The sequence below is a fragment of the Telmatherina bonti genome, assembly GCF_933228915.1.
Source record: "Telmatherina bonti genome assembly, chromosome: 3".
NCBI classification, from domain to species: Eukaryota; Metazoa; Chordata; class Actinopteri; order Atheriniformes; family Telmatherinidae; genus Telmatherina; species Telmatherina bonti.
In genome coordinates this window covers 288202-307410 of record NC_136621.1, presented here as the reverse complement: position 1 = coordinate 307410, position 19209 = coordinate 288202, and the positions used below count along the sequence as shown (strand labels likewise).

At 44.6% G+C, this 19209-nt stretch overlaps 1 protein-coding gene across 1 annotated transcript in view; it reads left to right on the top strand.

Moving 5' to 3' along the window:
- xylt1 (xylosyltransferase I) overlaps positions 1–19209 on the top strand; it is a gene marked incomplete at both ends in the record, with an annotated part of 188183 nt that overhangs the window by 115464 nt on the left and 53510 nt on the right. Inside the window, 2 exons of the mRNA XM_079264310.1 lie at positions 1646–1862; positions 2127–2303. Of these exons, the coding sequence (XP_079120436.1) occupies positions 1646–1862; positions 2127–2303 (394 nt within the window). The remainder of the gene's footprint in view (positions 1–1645; positions 1863–2126; positions 2304–19209) is intronic.

The following is a 19209-nucleotide window of genomic DNA, read 5'->3' as shown; positions in this document are numbered from 1 at the left end:
GGTCCCAATCTGGTCCCAATGTGGTCCCATCGTGGTCCCAATCTGGTCCCAACATGGTCCCAATCTGGTCCCAATCTGGTCCCACCGTGGTCCCAACATGGTCCCAATCTGGTCCCAATGTGGTCCCACCGTGGTCCCATCATGGTCCCAATCTGGTCCCAACGTGGTCCCATCGTGGTCCAATCGTGGTCCAATCGTGGTCCCAACATGGTCCCAATCTGGTCCCAATGTGGTCCCATCGTGGTCCCAATCTGGTCCCAACATGGTCCCAATCTGGTCCCAATCTGGTCCCACCGTGGTCCCATCATGGTCCCAATCTGGTCCCAACGTGGTCCCATCGTGGTCCAATCGTGGTCCCAACATGGTCCCAACGTGGTCCCAATCTGGTCCCACCGTGGTCCCATCATGGTCCCAATCTGGTCCCAACATGGTCCCATCATGGTCCCATCGTGGTCCAATCGTGGTCCAATCGTGGTCCCAACGTGGTCCCAATCTGGTCCCAATCTGGTCCCAACGTGGTCCCAATCTGGTCCCACCGTGGTCCCATCATGGTCCCAATCTGGTCCCAACGTGGTCCCATCGTGGTCCAATCGTGGTCCAATCGTGGTCCCAACGTGGTCCCAATCTGGTCCCAACATGGTCCCATCGTGGTCCAATCGTGGTCCCAACGTGGTCCCAATCTGGTCCCAATCTGGTCCCAATCTGGTCCCACCGTGGTCCCATCGTGGTCCAATCTGGTCCCAACGTGGTCCCAATCTGGTCCCAACATGGTCCCATCGTGGTCCAATCGTGGTCCCAACGTGGTCCCAATCTGGTCCCATCGTGGTCCCATCATGGTCCCATTGGACTTGGCCCTGATTAAACGTCTTCTCATGGCTCCGAGCTTTTACCACCCGTACCGGCTTTTCGAAGAGCTTCAGATACTCAGCTGGCGACACACTTCTCTGAGTGAAGACAGACAAAAGCTAATTAATAGGCTCACTCGCCACCAAGTGGTCGTGGCTGCGAATTACAGTCTGTCGAAATGACACATAGCCTTCAGAATTTTTTCATCGCCGTTTAAAAACAGTCACCGGTGGAAAACATTTCTGTTACCGCAGCCCCCGCCCTGGACTTCCATGGTAAAAATGTCTCTGAAATGAGTAAATGTTGCAGACCCCTGATCTAAGCAAGCTACAACAGAACATCATGATGCACTGCATCTTTTTTAGGCTTAAAACTAAAAATAAGCAACAGCTTAATGCACCTTCTGTTGTTCTCTGCGGTCGTATTCATGACCTTACTCAGTGCATAAAACCATTTAACTATAGAGGTTGTACTTTGTGTCCTCAGAGGGAACAGGCGGACCTAGCTGACCTGAATTTGACTCCTATCTAACACCCGATCTGTTCACAGGAGTAGCACCAGCCATTCTGCATGCTGGCGGCTACTCGTACTGCACTTTGGACAGTATTGTGTTTAATCAGCCTGAGCTTCAATAGTTCATCAAGATTTCATAACAAGCTACATCTAGTTGTGTTTTCTTTGCTTAGAAGTGAAGCTTCGCTGTATTTACAGTACAAGAGGAGAAAGACTGAGCTTTGGGGAAAGCTAGAAATCCTGATTTGCATACAGTGATGTATGAAACTCTGTTTGTGTTTACCAGGTTTATTCGTAAACAGGGTCTAGATCGTCTGTTCTATGAGTGTGACACCCACATGTGGAGACTGGGAGACCGAAAAATCCCAGAAGGCATCTCCGTGGATGGTGGATCCGACTGGTTTCTTCTCAACCGCATGTTTATTGAATATGTGATCAACTCCAAGGATGATCTGGTCATCAACATGAAGCGCTTTTATACTTACACTCTGCTGCCTGCTGAGGTAACACACACACACACACCTTTCTGAAGTTCAAACAGATATGTACTGCTTGTACCTACCTGCACCGTTAATATAACTGTATTTACTGGGGTGTTTTTATGTCTGTGAAGCACCTGAACGGCAGACAAGTAAAGACTTAATAAGGTGCAACTCGACTCTGCTAGCATTAAAACTGCACTGCACTACCCACCCCCCCCCCCCCACCCCACCCCCCCCCCCACCCCCGGCCCCACTCCATACTTGTTCCAATTTCCCTTTTCCTAGTCCTTCTTCCACACTGTGCTGGAGAACAGTGCCTTCTGCGAGAGCATGGTGGATAACAACCTGCGCATTACCAACTGGAACCGGAAACTGGGATGTAAGTGTCAGTACAAGCACATCGTGGACTGGTGTGGATGTTCTCCCAACGACTTCAAGCCTGCAGACTTCCACCGTTTCCAGGTAAAAAAAAAAAAAAGAAAAACCACACAGTCAGTTTGCTTTCAACCTTCTGCCGGGGACTTTTTAAAAAGCTTCTTGAGTTTTATAGTCATATTTAAGCTTAATCTGAATATTCTGAAGTAAACGGTTGTAAAATACAGAATTTGAAGGCAGTTTTGCTGTACTTCCAGCTCTTATAGATTAAAACTGAAAAATCCCTCGAAGGTCCGACTGAAGAGACAAAACGTCTTTAAATATGAGAAGGAAAGTCTTCTAAGGACTGATTTTTTATTGTAATTTGGAAACCAGGGGACTGTACAGTAAACAAGTAAATAAATAAGCTTCTTTGTAAAAACATCTCCAGACTCTTTGGGCCTGAGGTCGTCTGGCAGGCTGGTCCAAAGGCGACGCTATAAAACTGGAATGAGGTCTCGCTGTACGTTTTAGCTCTAATATTTGGTATTTTTAAAAGGCCGGTACCAGAAGACCTCAGCTTTCACAAGGGCTTATAATTCCAAATAAATTTAGATAAATAAGAAAGCCCAAGACCATTAAGAGATTTGTAAACTATTAGAACCTTAAAATCAATCCTGAAATGCACGGGGAGCCAATGCAGCGACTTTAAAACTGGTGGAATGTGTTCCCATCCTCTGGTCCTCATCAGAACTTGAGTTGTGACATAACTGTAAACTGGAACTACTCTTCTTAGGAAGACCAGCAGGGAGTTACAGTGATCTATTCTGCAAGAAATAACAGCATCAGAGAGAAAATTAGGATTATTTCTATCTATGTGGTTCTGAGCTCTCCTCTTTCACACTGCTATATGCTGTCAAGCAGAGATCTACAGCTCCGGTCCTCAAGGCCCACCTTCCAGCAGACATTCATTGTTTCAGAGATGCACTTAATTTGATTCAGGTGTGTTGCAGCAGGGAAACATCTAACCCTTGCAGGATAATGGACCTTGAAGACCAGGGGCCTCATTTATATATCTTTCCAAAATAAATGGCTGTACGGACTTCTAGTCCACTTCTGGGGTTTCTAAAAGCAGGACTTGGCGGTGAAACGTCCCGACCTCCACACCAACTCTGACCCCGGCGTACGACAACATCTGGAGAAACGGGAAACGGCGACACCAAAGGCAGGAAATAAAAAGAAATCTGAGCCATTTGTTCCAAATGAAACGTAAACTTTCCCCCAGAATGTTGGACATTAACAGCATCTGCAGAAGAAGAGAAAAAGTTCCTCCAGCACGTAAAACGTCCAGCAGTAAAATGTTCTGAAACCAAGCAGTTCTACATGTTAGAAAAGCCACATCACACAGTTAATAAGTCGTACAGAAGCTGCCGTACTAATAAAGCTCTACATGAAGACCTGCAGGTAAAAGGAGGCGGTCGCCATGACAACAGCCCATCATCAGGCTGCTCAGGTGTTTCCTCCACCTGCAGATACAGAACATGAAGTGATGGTTGGATATAAAATGCTCCCCAATGTGGCTTATCTGTCCCTGCTGGTGGACATGGAACATGGAGACTCTGGACTCCAGTCCGGCACCTTCCAAAGGGAAGGGACTGACAGGTCGGGTCCGCTCCTTTTCCCAACCCAGAGCAGAGGAACAGAACGATGTTCTCCACAGCCAGACGTGGTGTAGCGGCCATCGGGCAGATGGAGGCAGGTGGAGGTGCCTCCATGCCCAGGAGGAAACCTGTTGTACAGCTGCAGATGTGTGCAGATAGTGGAGACGCTACATAACATGCTACTAAATGGTAACGTGTCCCGTTCAGCTGCGACCAGCGCTGTTGTCCCCGACCTCCAACCATCATGTTGGAACCAAACTGCTGTAGCCCCCCCCCCCCCTTCCTCCTCCTGTGGACCAAGATGCACTTTCTCCCTACATTTTATTGTCTGACCACTTTATTTGTCCTTTCTGGATAAGTCCGGTGGTCTGATGAGACGCTGACAGCATCTGTCCCCTGCTGACCTCCTCTGTCTTTCTGCTGGTGCTGATGTCCATCCTGTCTCCACCAGATAAAATACTTTTACATTTTACAGCTTTATCTGTTAGAATTTCTTCCTCATTTCCCAGAAAATTCCTCTTTTTGGCTTTTTTCCTGCAGAACTTTCATGGAAATGAGATGGATTAATATTTATCAGGGCGTCGGCCTGACCTTTTATGGCCAACATGTGGGCGTGGCCAGATGTTTCCTCACCGTGTTAAATTTACTGTTGATCCTGATTTATGGAGGAAACAGGCGTGGGACGTGCTGCTGTAGAAACCAGGAAGGTTTTCCTGGTTTCCGTACGGCCGCCGTCTGGAGGCAGCGTTGCTACGTACGGGTCTATAAACGAAGCTCCTGGGATCACTGCTCTGCAGGTTGTTGAGTCCAACCTTAAATAAGGCAAGGAAGATCCGTCCATTATTCTATGATTGAACAGAGGCAGAAATAAATGGAAAAGGAAAATGAGCTAAAACTGTCTTTCTGGTGCGTTCTGACATTCCATGAAGTAATTTAACACGAAGTATAAAAACATTTAAAACATTTCAACAGGAAAACAAGAAGAAGCTGATCTCCACCAGACATTTCAGTTTGATGCATTAAACTATCAAACGTACAGCTCTAAACGTGCGTCACCTTCATGCTTGTTTCAGGCACAGCTCATTGTACGAAATTAGAAGCGCTAAAGCTCAACTTCTGTACCTTCCAGAACTGTCCTCCCACCCTCAGCATGCAGTGTGTTCCCTTTCACACACTATATGTGCAAAACTATATCTCATCTAGCATGAGAGGGTGTTAAAAAGAAACAGTAGTCAGAATTAGGTTGTATTTTCTTTGGGTAAGTGAGGAAGAGGAGGTTTAGCTAGCTGTTCAAACTGCAGTGAATCAGTAATTCCAGATTTGTCTCTCCGCTTGACTTTTAATGTCCTCTTAAAGAGGGAAAAGTGCAGCGCTAAGTGACTCTAAATATTCCAGCTTACACCACCTGTACTCACATCCCTGCTGTGAGTCATCTCATCAGTTCTGCTGGTCACGTGGCAGCCATCACGCAGACCCGTCTTTGCCAAACCTTCCGTCTCGCCTCCGTCTCTGGCAGTGCAGTGCCAACACATTACACTAAGATCCTTGGCAATGCTGCTGGGTCTGGTTGGCACCCGGGTCAGCACCAGCAAAGCCTGACCCAGGAACAAAGCAATCTTTTTAAAAGTCATCCAGGCACCATTATTAGTAGGACTTTATATCCTTTTGAGACTTCTCTTTGAACCTCGCAAGATGCAGTTTGGAGAAGTAAAAGGACTTGACTTTGGTTGGCAGATGAGTGTAATAATTCATGCTTAGTGCCTCTGATGTCCTCTTTTCTCTTGGTGTATCTTTGTTTAGTGACCTGTTTCAGATTGGCAGATGTGTGAGAACTCGGTGATGGATGAGTCATGTATCACTGTCAGTCAGTTTGACCCCTTTGCATTCCCACTGAGGGTTCATACACCTGGTAAGGTGTATTGCCACACTGGCATCCCACAGCCGAACTCTCAGAAATGTGCCGCTGTATGATGGAGCTGGATTTTCCAGAAGGTAACACCGATGTGTTTGGTACAAAGTGAGCACTGATAAATAGTTTGCTGTCTGGACCTGGAGAGATGTGTTTGTGTGTAAGCCAAGCTTTGGAGGTGGCAGATTTTATGATGCACTATCAACCATATTAGAAACATCTTGGCAGGGACAAAGTGGGTGAAAGGAACGTTGGTGATTAAACACATGTGGAGAAGATGAGTCGATGGAATTAATACCCAAACATGAAAATCTTTCTAATTCACTTGGGAAATGACCTGAAAATCATCTCATTCTTCTGACCTTCTAATGTTGACCGTGGTTCCTGGAACAAAGCTGACGTTGATGCCTCGAGTGGTTTCTGACTCCAGTGATACACAGAGAAACCTTCATCAGTAGCATTTGTATTGCAGTGTCATTAACTCTTGTGAAACTCTGATGTTATGTCAGAATTTAATCTGATTGAGAAACAGTTTTGCATCTGAAATCAACAACATGCTCTTTGGACATGATACCATCTGACTTCTTAAAAGTAGTTTTTACCTCTGTAGAAAGCGATTATTGTCAACAGCTCACTGGCATCAGGTATTTTTCCCAAGTCTCAAAAGATCAAATCAAATCAAATCAAACTTTATTTCTTGAGGACTTTTCATGCCACAGGCAACACAAAGTGCTTAACAAGATAAAATCAAGTCATAAGGATTAAAACAAACAGTAGATAACAAGACATTTAAAAACAATAAAGACACAAGCTCTCTCCACACACACACACACACACACACACACACACACACACACACACACACACACACATCCCCCCAAATACATGATTCCCTGAATACTGTCTCAAAAGCTAAACATAGCTGCTATTACGCCACTTCTAAAGGCCTCTGGATGCCTCTGTAATGAACAACTACAGACCTGTCTCTAACCAACTATAGACCCTCTAACCAGTTATAGACCTGTCTCTAACCAGTAATAGACCTAACTCTAACCAGTTATAGACCTGTCTCTAACCAGCTATAGTCCTGTCTCTAACCAGCTACAGACCTAACTCTAACCAGCTAAAGATCTGTCTCTAACCAGCTATAGACCTGTGTCTAACCAGTTATAGACCTGTCTCTAACCAGCTATAGACCCTCTAACCAGTTATAGACCTGTCTCTAACCAGTAATAGACCTAACTCTAACCAGTTATAGACCTGTCTCTAACCAGCTATAGACCTGTCTCTAACCAGCTACAGACCTAACTCTAACCAGCTACAGACCTGTCTCTAACCAGCTATAGACCTGTGTCTAACCAGTTATAGACCTGTCTCTAACCAGCTATAGACCTGTCTCTAACCAGTTATAGACCTGTCTCTAACCAGCTAAAGATCTGTCTCTAACCAGCTATAGACCTGTCTCTAACCAGCTATAGACCTGTCTCTAACCAGTTATAGACCTGTCTCTAACCAGTTATAGACCTGTCTCTAACCAGCTAAAGACCTGTCTCTAACCAGCTATAGACCTGTCTCTAACCAGTTACAGACCTGTCTCTAACCAGTTATAGACCTGTCTCTAACCAGCTATAGACCTGTCTCTAACCAGCTACAGACCTGTCTCTAACCAGCTATAGACCTGTCTCTAACGAGCTATAGACCTGTCTCTAACCAGTTATAGACCTGTCTCTAACCAGCTAAAGACCTGTCTCTAACCAGCTATAGACCTGTCTCTAACCAGTTATAGACCTGTCTCTAACCAGTTACAGACCTGTCTCTAACCAGTTATAGACCTGTCTCTAACCAGCTACAGACCTGTCTCTAACCAGCTATAGACCTGTCTCTAACGAGCTATAGACCTGTCTCTAACCAGTTATAGACCTGTCTCTAACCAGCTAAAGACCTGTCTCTAACCAGCTATAGACCTGTCTCTAACCAGCTATAGACCTGTCTCTAACCAGTTATAGACCTGTCTCTAACCAGCTATAGACCTGTCTCTAACCAGTTACAGACCTGTCTCTAACCAGTTACAGACCTGTCTCTAACCAGCTATAGACCTGTCTCTAACCAGCTATAGACCTGTCTCTAACCAGTTATAGACCTGTCTCTAACCAGCTATAGACCTGTCTCTAACCAGTTACAGATCTGTCTCTGACCAGCTATAGACCTGTCTCTAACCAGTTATAGACCTGTCTCTAACCAGTTATAGACCTGTCTCTAACCAGCTATAGACCTGTCTCTAACCAGTTACAGACCTGTCTCTAACCAGTTACAGACCTGTCTCTAACCAGTTATAGACCTGTCCCTAACCAGCTACAGACCTGTCTCTAACGAGCTATAGACCTAACTCTAACCAGTTACAGACCTGTCTCTAACCAGTAATAGACCTGTCTCTAACCAGCTACAGACCTGTCTCTAACCAGTTATAGACCTGTCTCTAACCAGCTACAGACCTGTCTCTAACCAGTAATAGACCTGTCTCTAACCAATAATAGACCTGTCTCTAACCAGCTACAGACCTGTCTCTAACCAGTAATAGACCTGTCTCTAACCAGTTATAGACCTGTCTCTAACCAGTTATAGACCTGTCTCTAACCAGCTACAGACCTGTCTCTAACCAGCTATAGACCTGTCTCTAACCAGCTACAGACCTAACTCTAACCAGTTATAGACCTGTCTCTAACCAGCTATAGACCTGCCTCTAACCAGTTATAGACCTGTCTCTAACCAGTTATAGACCTGTCTCTAACCAGCTATAGACCTGTCTCTAACCATTTATAGACCTGTCTCTAACCAGTAATAGACCTGTCTCTAACCAGCTATAGACCTGTCTCTAACCAGTTATAGACCTGTCTCTAACCAGCTATAGACCTGTCTCTAACCAGTTATAGACCTGTCTCTAACCAGCTATAGACCTGTCTCTAACCAGTTATAGACCTGTGTCTAACCAGTTATAGACCTGTCTCTAACGAGCTATAGACCTAACTCTAACCAGTTACAGACCTGTCTCTAACCAGTAATAGACCTGTCTCTAACCAATAATAGACCTGTCTCTAACCAGCTACAGACCTAACTCTAACCGGTAATAGACCTGTCTCTAACCAGCTACAGACCTGTCTCTAACCAGTTATAGACCTGTCTCTAACCAGCTACAGACCTGTCTCTAACCAGTGATAGACCTGTCTCTAACCAATAATAGACCTGTCTCTAACCAGCTACAGACCTAACTCTAACCGGTAATAGACCTGTCTCTAACCAGCTATAGACCTGTCTCTAACCAGTTATAGACCTGTCTCTAACCAGTTATAGACCTGTCTCTAATCAGCTACAGACCTGTCTCTAACCAGCTATAGACCTGTCTCTAACCAGCTACAGTCCTGACTCTAACCAGCTACATGCCTAACTATAACCAGCTACAGACCTAACTCTAACAAGCTACAGACCTGTCTCTAACCAGCTACAGACCTAACTCTAACCAGCTAAAGACCTGTCTCTAACCAGCTATACCCTGTGTCTAACCAGTTATAGACCTGTCTCTAACCAGCTATAGACCTGCCTCTAACCAGTTATAGACCTGTCTCTAACCAGTTATAGACCTGTCTCTAACCAGCTATAGACCTGTCTCTAACCAGTTATAGACCTGTCTCTAACCAGTAATAGACCTGTCTCTAACCAGCTATAGACCTGTCTCTAACCAGTTATAGACCTGTCTCTAACCAGCTATAGACCTGTCTCTAACCAGTTATAGACCTGTCTCTAACCAGCTATAGACCTGTCTCTAACCAGTTATAGACCTGTCTCTAACCAGTTATAGACCTGTCTCTAACCAGTTACAGACCTGTCTCTAACCAGTTATAGACCTGTCTCTAACCAGTTATAGACCTGTCTCTAACCAGCTATAGACCTGTCTCTAACCAGCTACAGACCTAACTCTAACCAGTAATAGACCTGTCTCTAACCAGTTATAGACCTGTCTCTAACCAGTTATAGACCTGTCTCTAACGAGCTATAGACCTAACTCTAACCAGTTACAGACCTGTCTCTAACCAGTAATAGACCTGTCTTTAACCAATAATAGACCTGTCTCTAACCAGCTACAGACCTAACTCTAACCGGTAATAGACCTGTCTCTAACCAGCTACAGACCTGTCTCTAACCAGCTACAGACCTGTCTCTAACCAGTGATAGACCTGTCTCTAACCAATAATAGACCTGTCTCTAACCAGCTACAGACCTAACTCTAAACGGTAATAGACCTGTCTCTAACCAGCTATAGACCTGTCTCTAACCAGTTATAGACCTGTCTCTAACCAGTTATAGACCTGTCTCTAATCAGCTACAGACCTGTCTCTAACCAGCTATAGACCTGTCTCTAACCAGCTACAGTCCTGACTCTAACCAGCTACAGGCCTAACTATAACCAGCTACAGACCTAACTCTAACCAGTAATAGACCTGTCTCTAACCAGTTATAGACCTGTCTCTAACCAGCTATAGACCTGTCTCTAACGAGCTACAGTCCTGTCTCTAACCAGCTACAGGCCTAACTCTAACCAGCTATAGACCTGTCTCTAACCAGTTATAGACCTGTCTCTAACCAGCTATAGACCTGTGTCTAACCAGTTATAGACCTGTCTCTAACCAGATATAGACCTGTCTCTAACCAGCTAAAGACCTGTCTCTAACCAGCTAAAGACCTGTCTCTAACCAGCTATAGACCTGTCTCTAACCAGCTACAGACCTGTCTCTAACCAGCTATAGACCTGTCTCTAACCAGCTATAGACCTGTCTCTAACCAGCTACAGACCTGTCTCTAACCAGCTATAGACCTGTCTCTAACCATTTATGGACCTGTCTCTAACCAGCTACAGACCTAACTAACCAGCTAAAGATCTGTCTCTAACCAGCTATAGACCTGTGTCTAACCAGTTATAGACCTGTCTCTAACCAGCTACAGACCTAACTCTAACCAGCTAAAGATCTGTCTCTAACCAGCTATAGACCTGTGTCTAACCAGTTATAGACCTGTCTCTAACCAGCTATAGACCTGTCTCTAACCAGTTATAGACCTGTCTCTAACCAGCTATAGACCTGTCTCTAACCAGCTATAGACCTGTCTCTAACCAGCTACAGACCTGTCTCTAACCAGCTATAGACCTGTGTCTAACCATTTATAGACCTGTCTCTAACCAGCTACAGACCTAACTCTAACCAGCTAAAGATCTGTCTCTAACCAGCTATAGACCTGTGTCTAACCAGTTATAGACCTGTCTCTAACCAGCTACAGACCTAACTCTAACTAGCTAAAGATCTGTCTCTAATCAGCTATAGACCTGTGTCTAACCAGTTATAGACCTGTCTCTAACCAGCTATAGACCTGTCTCTAACCAGTTATAGACCTGTCTCTAACCAGTTACAGACCTGTCTCTAACCAGTTACAGAGCTGTCTCTAACCAGTTATAGACCTGTCTCTAACCAGCTACAGACCTAACTCTAACCAGTAATAGACCTGTCTCTAACCAGTTATAGACCTGTCTCTAACCAGCTATAGACGTGTCTCTAACGAGCTATAGACCTAACTCTAACCAGTTACAGACCTGTCTCTAACCAGTAATAGACCTGTCTCTAACCAGCTACAGACCTGTCTCTAACCAGTTATAGACCTGTCTCTAACCAGCTACATACCTGTCTCTAACCAGTAATAGACCTGTCTCTAAACAATAATAGACCTGTCTCTAACCAGCTATAGACCTAACTCTAACCGGTAATAGACCTGTCTCTAACCAGCTACAGACCTGTCTCTAACCAGTAATAGACCTGTCTCTAACCAATAATAGACCTGTCTCTAACCAGCAACAGACCTAACTCTAACCAGTAATAGACCTGTCTCTAACCAGTTATAGACCTGTCTCTAACCAGTTATAGACCTGTCTCTAACCAGCTACAGACCTGTCTCTAACCAGCTATAGACCTGTCTCTAACCAGCTACAGTCCTGTCTCTAACCAGCTACAGGCCTAACTCTAACCAGCTATAGACCTGTCTCTAACCAGTTATAGACCTGTCTCTAACCAGCTATAGACCTGTCTCTAACCAGCTACAGACCTGTCTCTAACCAGCTATAGACCTGTGTCTAACCAGTTATAGACCTGTCTCTAACCAGCTACAGACCTGTCTCTAACCAGTTATAGACCTGTCTCTAACCAGCTACAGACCTAACTCTAACCAGCTAAAGATCTGTCTCTAACCAGCTACAGACCTGTCTCTAACCAGCTATAGACCTGTGTCTAACCAGTTATAGACCTGTCTCTAACCAGCTACAGACCTGTCTGTAACCAGTTATAGACCTGTCTCTAACCAGCTACAGACCTAACTCTAACCAGCTAAAGATCTGTCTCTAACCAGCTATAGACCTGTGTCTAACCAGTTATAGACCTGTCTCTAACCAGCTATAGACCTGTCTCTAACCAGTTATAGACCTGTCTCTAACCAGCTATAGACCTGTCTCTAACGAGCTATAGACCTAACTCTAACCAGTTACAGACCTAACTCTAACCAGTAATAGACCTGTCTCTAACCAGTTATAGACCTGTCTCTAACCAGCTATAGACCTGTCTCTAACGAGCTATAGACCTAACTCTAACCAGTTACAGACCTGTCTCTAACCAGTAATAGACCTGTCTCTAACCAGCTACAGACCTGTCTCTAACCAGTTATAGACCTGTCTCTAACCAGCTACAGACCTGTCTCTAACCAGTAATAGACCTGTCTCTAACCAATAATAGACCTGTCTCTAACCAGCTACAGACCTAACTCTAACCGGTAATAGACCTGTCTCTAACCAGCTATAGACCTGTCTCTAACCAGTTATAGACCTGTCTCTAACCAGTTATAGACCTGTCTCTAACCAGCTACAGACCTGTCTCTAACCAGCTATAGACCTGTCTCTAACCAGCTACAGTCCTGTCTCTAACCAGCTACAGGCCTAACTATAACCAGCTATAGACCTAACTCTAACCAGTTACAGACCTAACTTTAACCAGCTACAGACCTGTCTCTAACCAGTTATAGACCTGTCTCTAACCAGCTATAGACCTGTCTCTATCCAGTTATAGACCTGTCTCTAACAAGCTATAGACCTGTCTCTAACCAGTTATAGACCTGTCTCTAACCAGCTATAGACCTGTCTCTAACCAGATACAGACCTGTCTCTAACCAGCTATAGACCTGTCTCTAACCAGCTATAGACCTGTCTCTAACCAGCTACAGACCTGTCTCTAACCAGTTATAGACCTGTCTCTAACCAGCTATAGACCTGTCTCTAACGAGCTACAGTCCTGTCTCTAACCAGCTACAGGCCTAACTCTAACCAGCTATAGACCTGTCTCTAACCAGTTATAGACCTGTCTCTAACCAGCTATAGACCTGTGTCTAACCAGTTATAGACCTGTCTCTAACCAGATATAGACCTGTCTCTAACCAGCTAAAGACCTGTCTCTAACCAGCTAAAGACCTGTCTCTAACCAGCTATAGACCTGTCTCTAACCAGCTACAGACCTGTCTCTAACCAGCTATAGACCTGTCTCTAACCAGCTACAGTCCTGTCTCTAACCAGCTACAGGCCTAATTCTAACCAGCTATAGACCTGTCTCTAACCAGATAAAGACCTGTCTCTAACCAGTTATAGACCTATCTCCAATCAGCTATAGACCTAACTCTAACCAGCTACAGACCTGTCTCTAACCAGTAATAGACCTGTCTCTAACCAGCTATAGACCTGTCTCTAACCAGTTATAGACCTGTCTCTAACCAGTTATAGACCTGTCTCTAACCAGCTACAGACCTAACTCTAACCGGTAATAGACCTGTCTCTAACCAGCTATAGACCTGTCTCTAACCAGTTATAGACCTGTCTCTAACCAGTTATAGACCTGTCTCTAACCAGCTACAGACCTGTCTCTAACCAGCTATAGACCTGTCTCTAACCAGCTACAGTCCTATCTCTAACCAGCTACAGGCCTAACTATAACCAGCTATAGACCTAACTCTAACCAGTTACAGACCTAACTTTAACCAGATACAGACCTGTCTCTAACCAGCTATAGACCTGTCTCTAACCAGCTATAGACCTGTCTCTAACCAGCTACAGACCTGTCTCTAACCAGCTATAGACCTGTGTCTAACCATTTATAGACCTGTCTCTAACCAGCTAAAGATCTGTCTCTAACCAGCTATAGACCTGTGTCTAACCAGTTATAGACCTGTCTCTAACCAGCTACAGACCTAACTCTAACTAGCTAAAGATCTGTCTCTAATCAGCTATAGACCTGTGTCTAACCAGTTATAGACCTGTCTCTAACCAGCTATAGACCTGTCTCTAACCAGTTATAGACCTGTCTCTAACCAGCAATAGACCTGTCTCTAACCAGTTACAGACCTGTCTCTAACCAGTTACAGTCCTGTCTCTAACCAGTTATAGACCTGTCTCTAACCAGCTACAGACCTAACTCTAACCAGTAATAGACCTGTCTCTAACCAGTTATAGACCTGTCTCTAACCAGCTATAGACGTGTCTCTAACGAGCTATAGACCTAACTCTAACCAGTTACAGACCTGTCTCTAACCAGTAATAGACCTGTCTCTAACCAGCTACAGACCTGTCTCTAACCAGTAATAGACCTGTCTCTAACCAGTTATAGACCTGTCTCTAACCAGTTATAGACCTGTCTCTAACCAGCTACAGACCTAACTCTAACCAGCTAAAGATCTGTCTCTAACCAGCTATAGACCTGTGTCTAACCAGTTATAGACCTGTCTCTAACCAGCTATAGACCTGTCTCTAACCAGTTATAGACCTGTCTCTAACCAGCTATAGACCTGTCTCTAACCAGTTATAGACCTGTCTCTAACCAGTTATAGACCTGTCTCTAACCAGTTACAGACCTGTCTCTAACCAGTTATAGACCTGTCTCTAACCAGTTATAGACCTGTCTCTAACCAGCTATAGACCTGTCTCTAACCAGCTACAGACCTAACTCTAACCAGTAATAGACCTGTCTCTAACCAGTTATAGACCTGTCTCTAACCAGCTATAGACCTGTCTCTAACGAGCTATAGACCTAACTCTAACCAGTTACAGACCTGTCTCTAACCAGTAATGGACCTGTCTCTAACCAGCTACAGACCTGTCTCTAACCAGTTATAGACCTGTCTCTAACCAGCTACAGACCTGTCTCTAACCAGTAAAAGACCTGTCTCTAACCAGTTATAGACCTATCTCCAATCAGCTATAGACCTAACTCTAACCAGCTACAGACCTGTCTCTAACCAGTAATAGACCTGTCTCTAACCAGCTATAGACCTGTCTCTAACCAGTTATAGACCTGTCTCTAACCAGTTATAGACCTATCTCCAATCAGCTATAGACCTAACTCTAACCAGCTACAGACCTGTCTCTAACCAGTAATAGACCTGTCTCTAACCAGCTATAGACCTGTCTCTAACCAGTTATACACCTGTCTCTAACCAGCTACAGACATGTCTCTCAGCAGCTATAGACCTGTGTCTAACCAGCTATAGACCTGTGTCTAACCAGCTATAGACCTGTCTCTAACGAGCTACAGACCTGTCTGTAACCAGTTATAGAACTGTCTCTAACCAGCTACAGACCTAACTCTAACCAGCTAAAGACCTGTCTCTAACCAGCTATACCCTGTGTCTAACCAGCTACAGACCTGTCTCTAACCAGCTATAGACCTGTGTCTAACCAGTTATAGACCTGTCTCTAACCAGCTACAGACCTGTCTGTAACCAGTTATAGACCTGTCTCTAACCAGCTACAGACCTAACTCTAACCAGCTAAAGATCTGTCTCTAACCAGCTATAGACCTGTGTCTAACCAGTTATAGACCTGTCTCTAACCAGCTATAGACCTGTCTCTAACCAGTTATAGACCTGTCTCTAACCAGCTATAGACCTGTCTCTAACGAGCTATAGACCTAACTCTAACCAGTTACAGACCTAACTCTAACCAGTAATAGACCTGTCTCTAACCAGTTATAGACCTGTCTCTAACCAGCTATAGACCTGTCTCTAACGAGCTATAGACCTACCTCTAACCAGTTACAGACCTGTCTCTAACCAGTAATAGACCTGTCTCTAACCATCTACAGACCTGTCTCTAACCAGTTATAGACCTGTCTCTAACCAGCTACAGACCTGTCTCTAACCAGTTATAGACCTGTCTCTAACCAGTTATAGACCTGTCTCTAACCAGCTACAGACCTAACTCTAACCGGTAATAGACCTGTCTCTAACCAGCTATAGACCTGTCTCTAACCAGTTATAGACCTGTCTCTAACCAGTTATAGACCTGTCTCTAACCAGCTACAGACCTGTCTCTAACCAGCTATAGACCTGTCTCTAACCAGCTACAGTCCTGTCTCTAACCAGCTACAGGCCTAACTATAACCAGCTATAGACCTAACTCTAACCAGTTACAGACCTAACTTTAACCAGCTACAGACCTGTCTCTAACCAGTTATAGACCTGTCTCTAACCAGCTATAGACCTGTCTCTATCCAGTTATAGACCTGTCTCTAACAAGCTATAGACCTGTCTCTAACCAGTTATAGACCTGTCTCTAACCAGCTATAGACCTGTCTCTAACCAGATACAGACCTGTCTCTAACCAGCTATAGACCTGTCTCTAACCAGCTATAGACCTGTCTCTAACCAGCTACAGACCTGTCTCTAACCAGCTATAGACCTGTGTCTAACCATTTATAGACCTGTCTCTAACCAGCTAAAGATCTGTCTCTAACCAGCTATAGACCTGTGTCTAACCAGTTATAGACCTGTCTCTAACCAGCTACAGACCTAACTCTAACTAGCTAAAGATCTGTCTCTAATCAGCTATAGACCTGTGTCTAACCAGTTATAGACCTGTCTCTAACCAGCTATAGACCTGTCTCTAACCAGTTATAGACCTGTCTCTAACCAGCAATAGACCTGTCTCTAACCAGTTACAGACCTGTCTCTAACCAGTTACAGACCTGTCTCTAACCAGTTATAGACCTGTCTCTAACCAGCTACAGACCTAACTCTAACCAGTAATAGACCTGTCTCTAACCAGTTATAGACCTGTCTCTAACCAGCTATAGACGTGTCTCTAATGAGCTATAGACCTAACTCTAACCAGTTACAGACCTGTCTCTAACCAGTAATAGACCTGTCTCTAACCAGCTACAGACCTGTCTCTAACCAGTTATAGACCTGTCTCTAACCAGCTACAGACCTGTCTCTAACCAGTAATAGACCTGTCTCTAACCAATAATAGACCTGTCTCTAACCAGCAACAGACCTAACTCTAACCAGTAATAGACCTGTCTCTAACCAGTTATAGACCTGTCTCTAACCAGTTATAGACCTGTCTCTAACCAGCTACAGACCTGTCTCTAACCAGCTATAGACCTGTCTCTAACCAGCTACAGTCCTGTCTCTAACCAGCTACAGGCCTAACTCTAACCAGCTATAGACCTGTCTCTAACCAGTTATAGACCTGTCTCTAACCAGCTATAGACCTGTGTCTAACCAGTTATAGACCTGTCTCTAACCAGCTATAGACCTGTCTCTAACCAGCTACAGACCTGTCTCTAACCAGCTATAGACCTGTCTCTAACCAGCTATAGACCTGTCTCTAACCTGCTATAGACCTGTCTCTAACCAGCTACAGACCTGTCTCTAACCAGCTATAGACCTGTGCCTAACCAGTTATAGACCTGTCTCTAACCAGCTACAGACCTAACTCTAACCAGCTAAAGATCTGTCTCTAACCAGCTATAGACCTGTGTCTAACCAGTTATAGACCTGTCTCTAACCAGCTATAGACCTGTCTCTAACCAGTTAAAGACCTGTCTCTAACCAGCTATAGACCTGTCTCTAACCAGTTATAGACCTGTCTCTAACCAGTTATAGACCTGTCTCTAACCAGTTACAGACCTGTCTCTAACCAGTTATAGACCTGTCTCTAACCAGTTATAGACCTGTCTCTAACCAGCTATAGACCTGTCTCTAACCAGCTACAGACCTAACTCTAACCAGTTATAGACCTGTCTCTAACCAGTTATAGACCTGTCTCTAACCAGCTATAGACCTGTCTCTAACGAGCTATAGACCTAACTCTAACCAGTTACAGACCTGTCTCTAACCAGTAATAGACCTGTCTCTAACCAGCTACAGACCTGTCTCTAACCAGTTATAGACCTGTCTCTAACCAGCTACAGACCTGTCTCTAACCAGTAATAGACCTGTCTCTAACCAATAATAGACCTGTCTCTAACCAGCTACAGACCTAACTCTAACCGGTAATAGACCTGTCTCTAACCAGCTATAGACCTGTCTCTAACCAGTTATAGACCTGTCTCTAACCAGTTATAGACCTGTCTCTAACCAGCTACAGACCTGTCTCTAACCAGCTATAGACCTGTCTCTAACCAGCTACAGTCCTGTCTCTAACCAGCTACAGGTCTAACTCTAACCAGCTATAGACCTGTCTCTAACCAGTTATAGACCTGTCTCTAACCAGCTATAGACCTGTGTCTAACCAGTTATAGACCTGTCTCTAACCAGCTATAGACCTGTCTCTAACCAGCTACAGGCCTAACTCTAACCAGCTATAGACCTGTCTCTAAACAGTTATAGACCTGTCTCTAACCAGCTATAGACCTGTGTCTAACCAGTTATAGACCTGTCTCTAACCAGATATAGACCTGTCTCTAACCAGCTAAAGACCTGTCTCTAACCAGCTAAAGACCTGTCTCTAACCAGCTATAGACCTGTCTCTAACCAGCTACAGACCTGTCTCTAACCAGCTATAGACCTGTCTCTAACCAGCTACAGTCCTGTCTCTAACCGGCTACAGGCCTAATTCTAACCAGCTATAGACCTGTCTCTAACCAGATAAAGACCTGTCTCTAACCAGTTATAGACCTATCTCCAATCAGCTATAGACCTAACTCTAACCAGCTACAGACCTGTCTCTAACCAGTGATAGACCTGTCTCTAACCAGCTATAGACCTGTCTCTAACCAGTTATAGACCTGTCTCTAACCAGCTACAGACGTGTCTCTCAGCAGCTATAGACCTGTGTCTAACCAGCTATAGACCTGTGTCTAACCAGCTATAGACCTGTCTCTAACGAGCTACAGACCTGTCTGTAACCAGTTATAGAACTGTCTCTAACCAGCTACAGACCTAACTCTAACCAGCTAAAGATCTGTCTCTAACCAGCTATAGACCTGTCTCTAACCAGCTACAGACCTAACTCTAACCAGCTATAGACCTGTCTCTAACCAGCTATACCCTGTGTCTAACCAGTTATAGACCTGTCTCTAACCAGCTATAGACC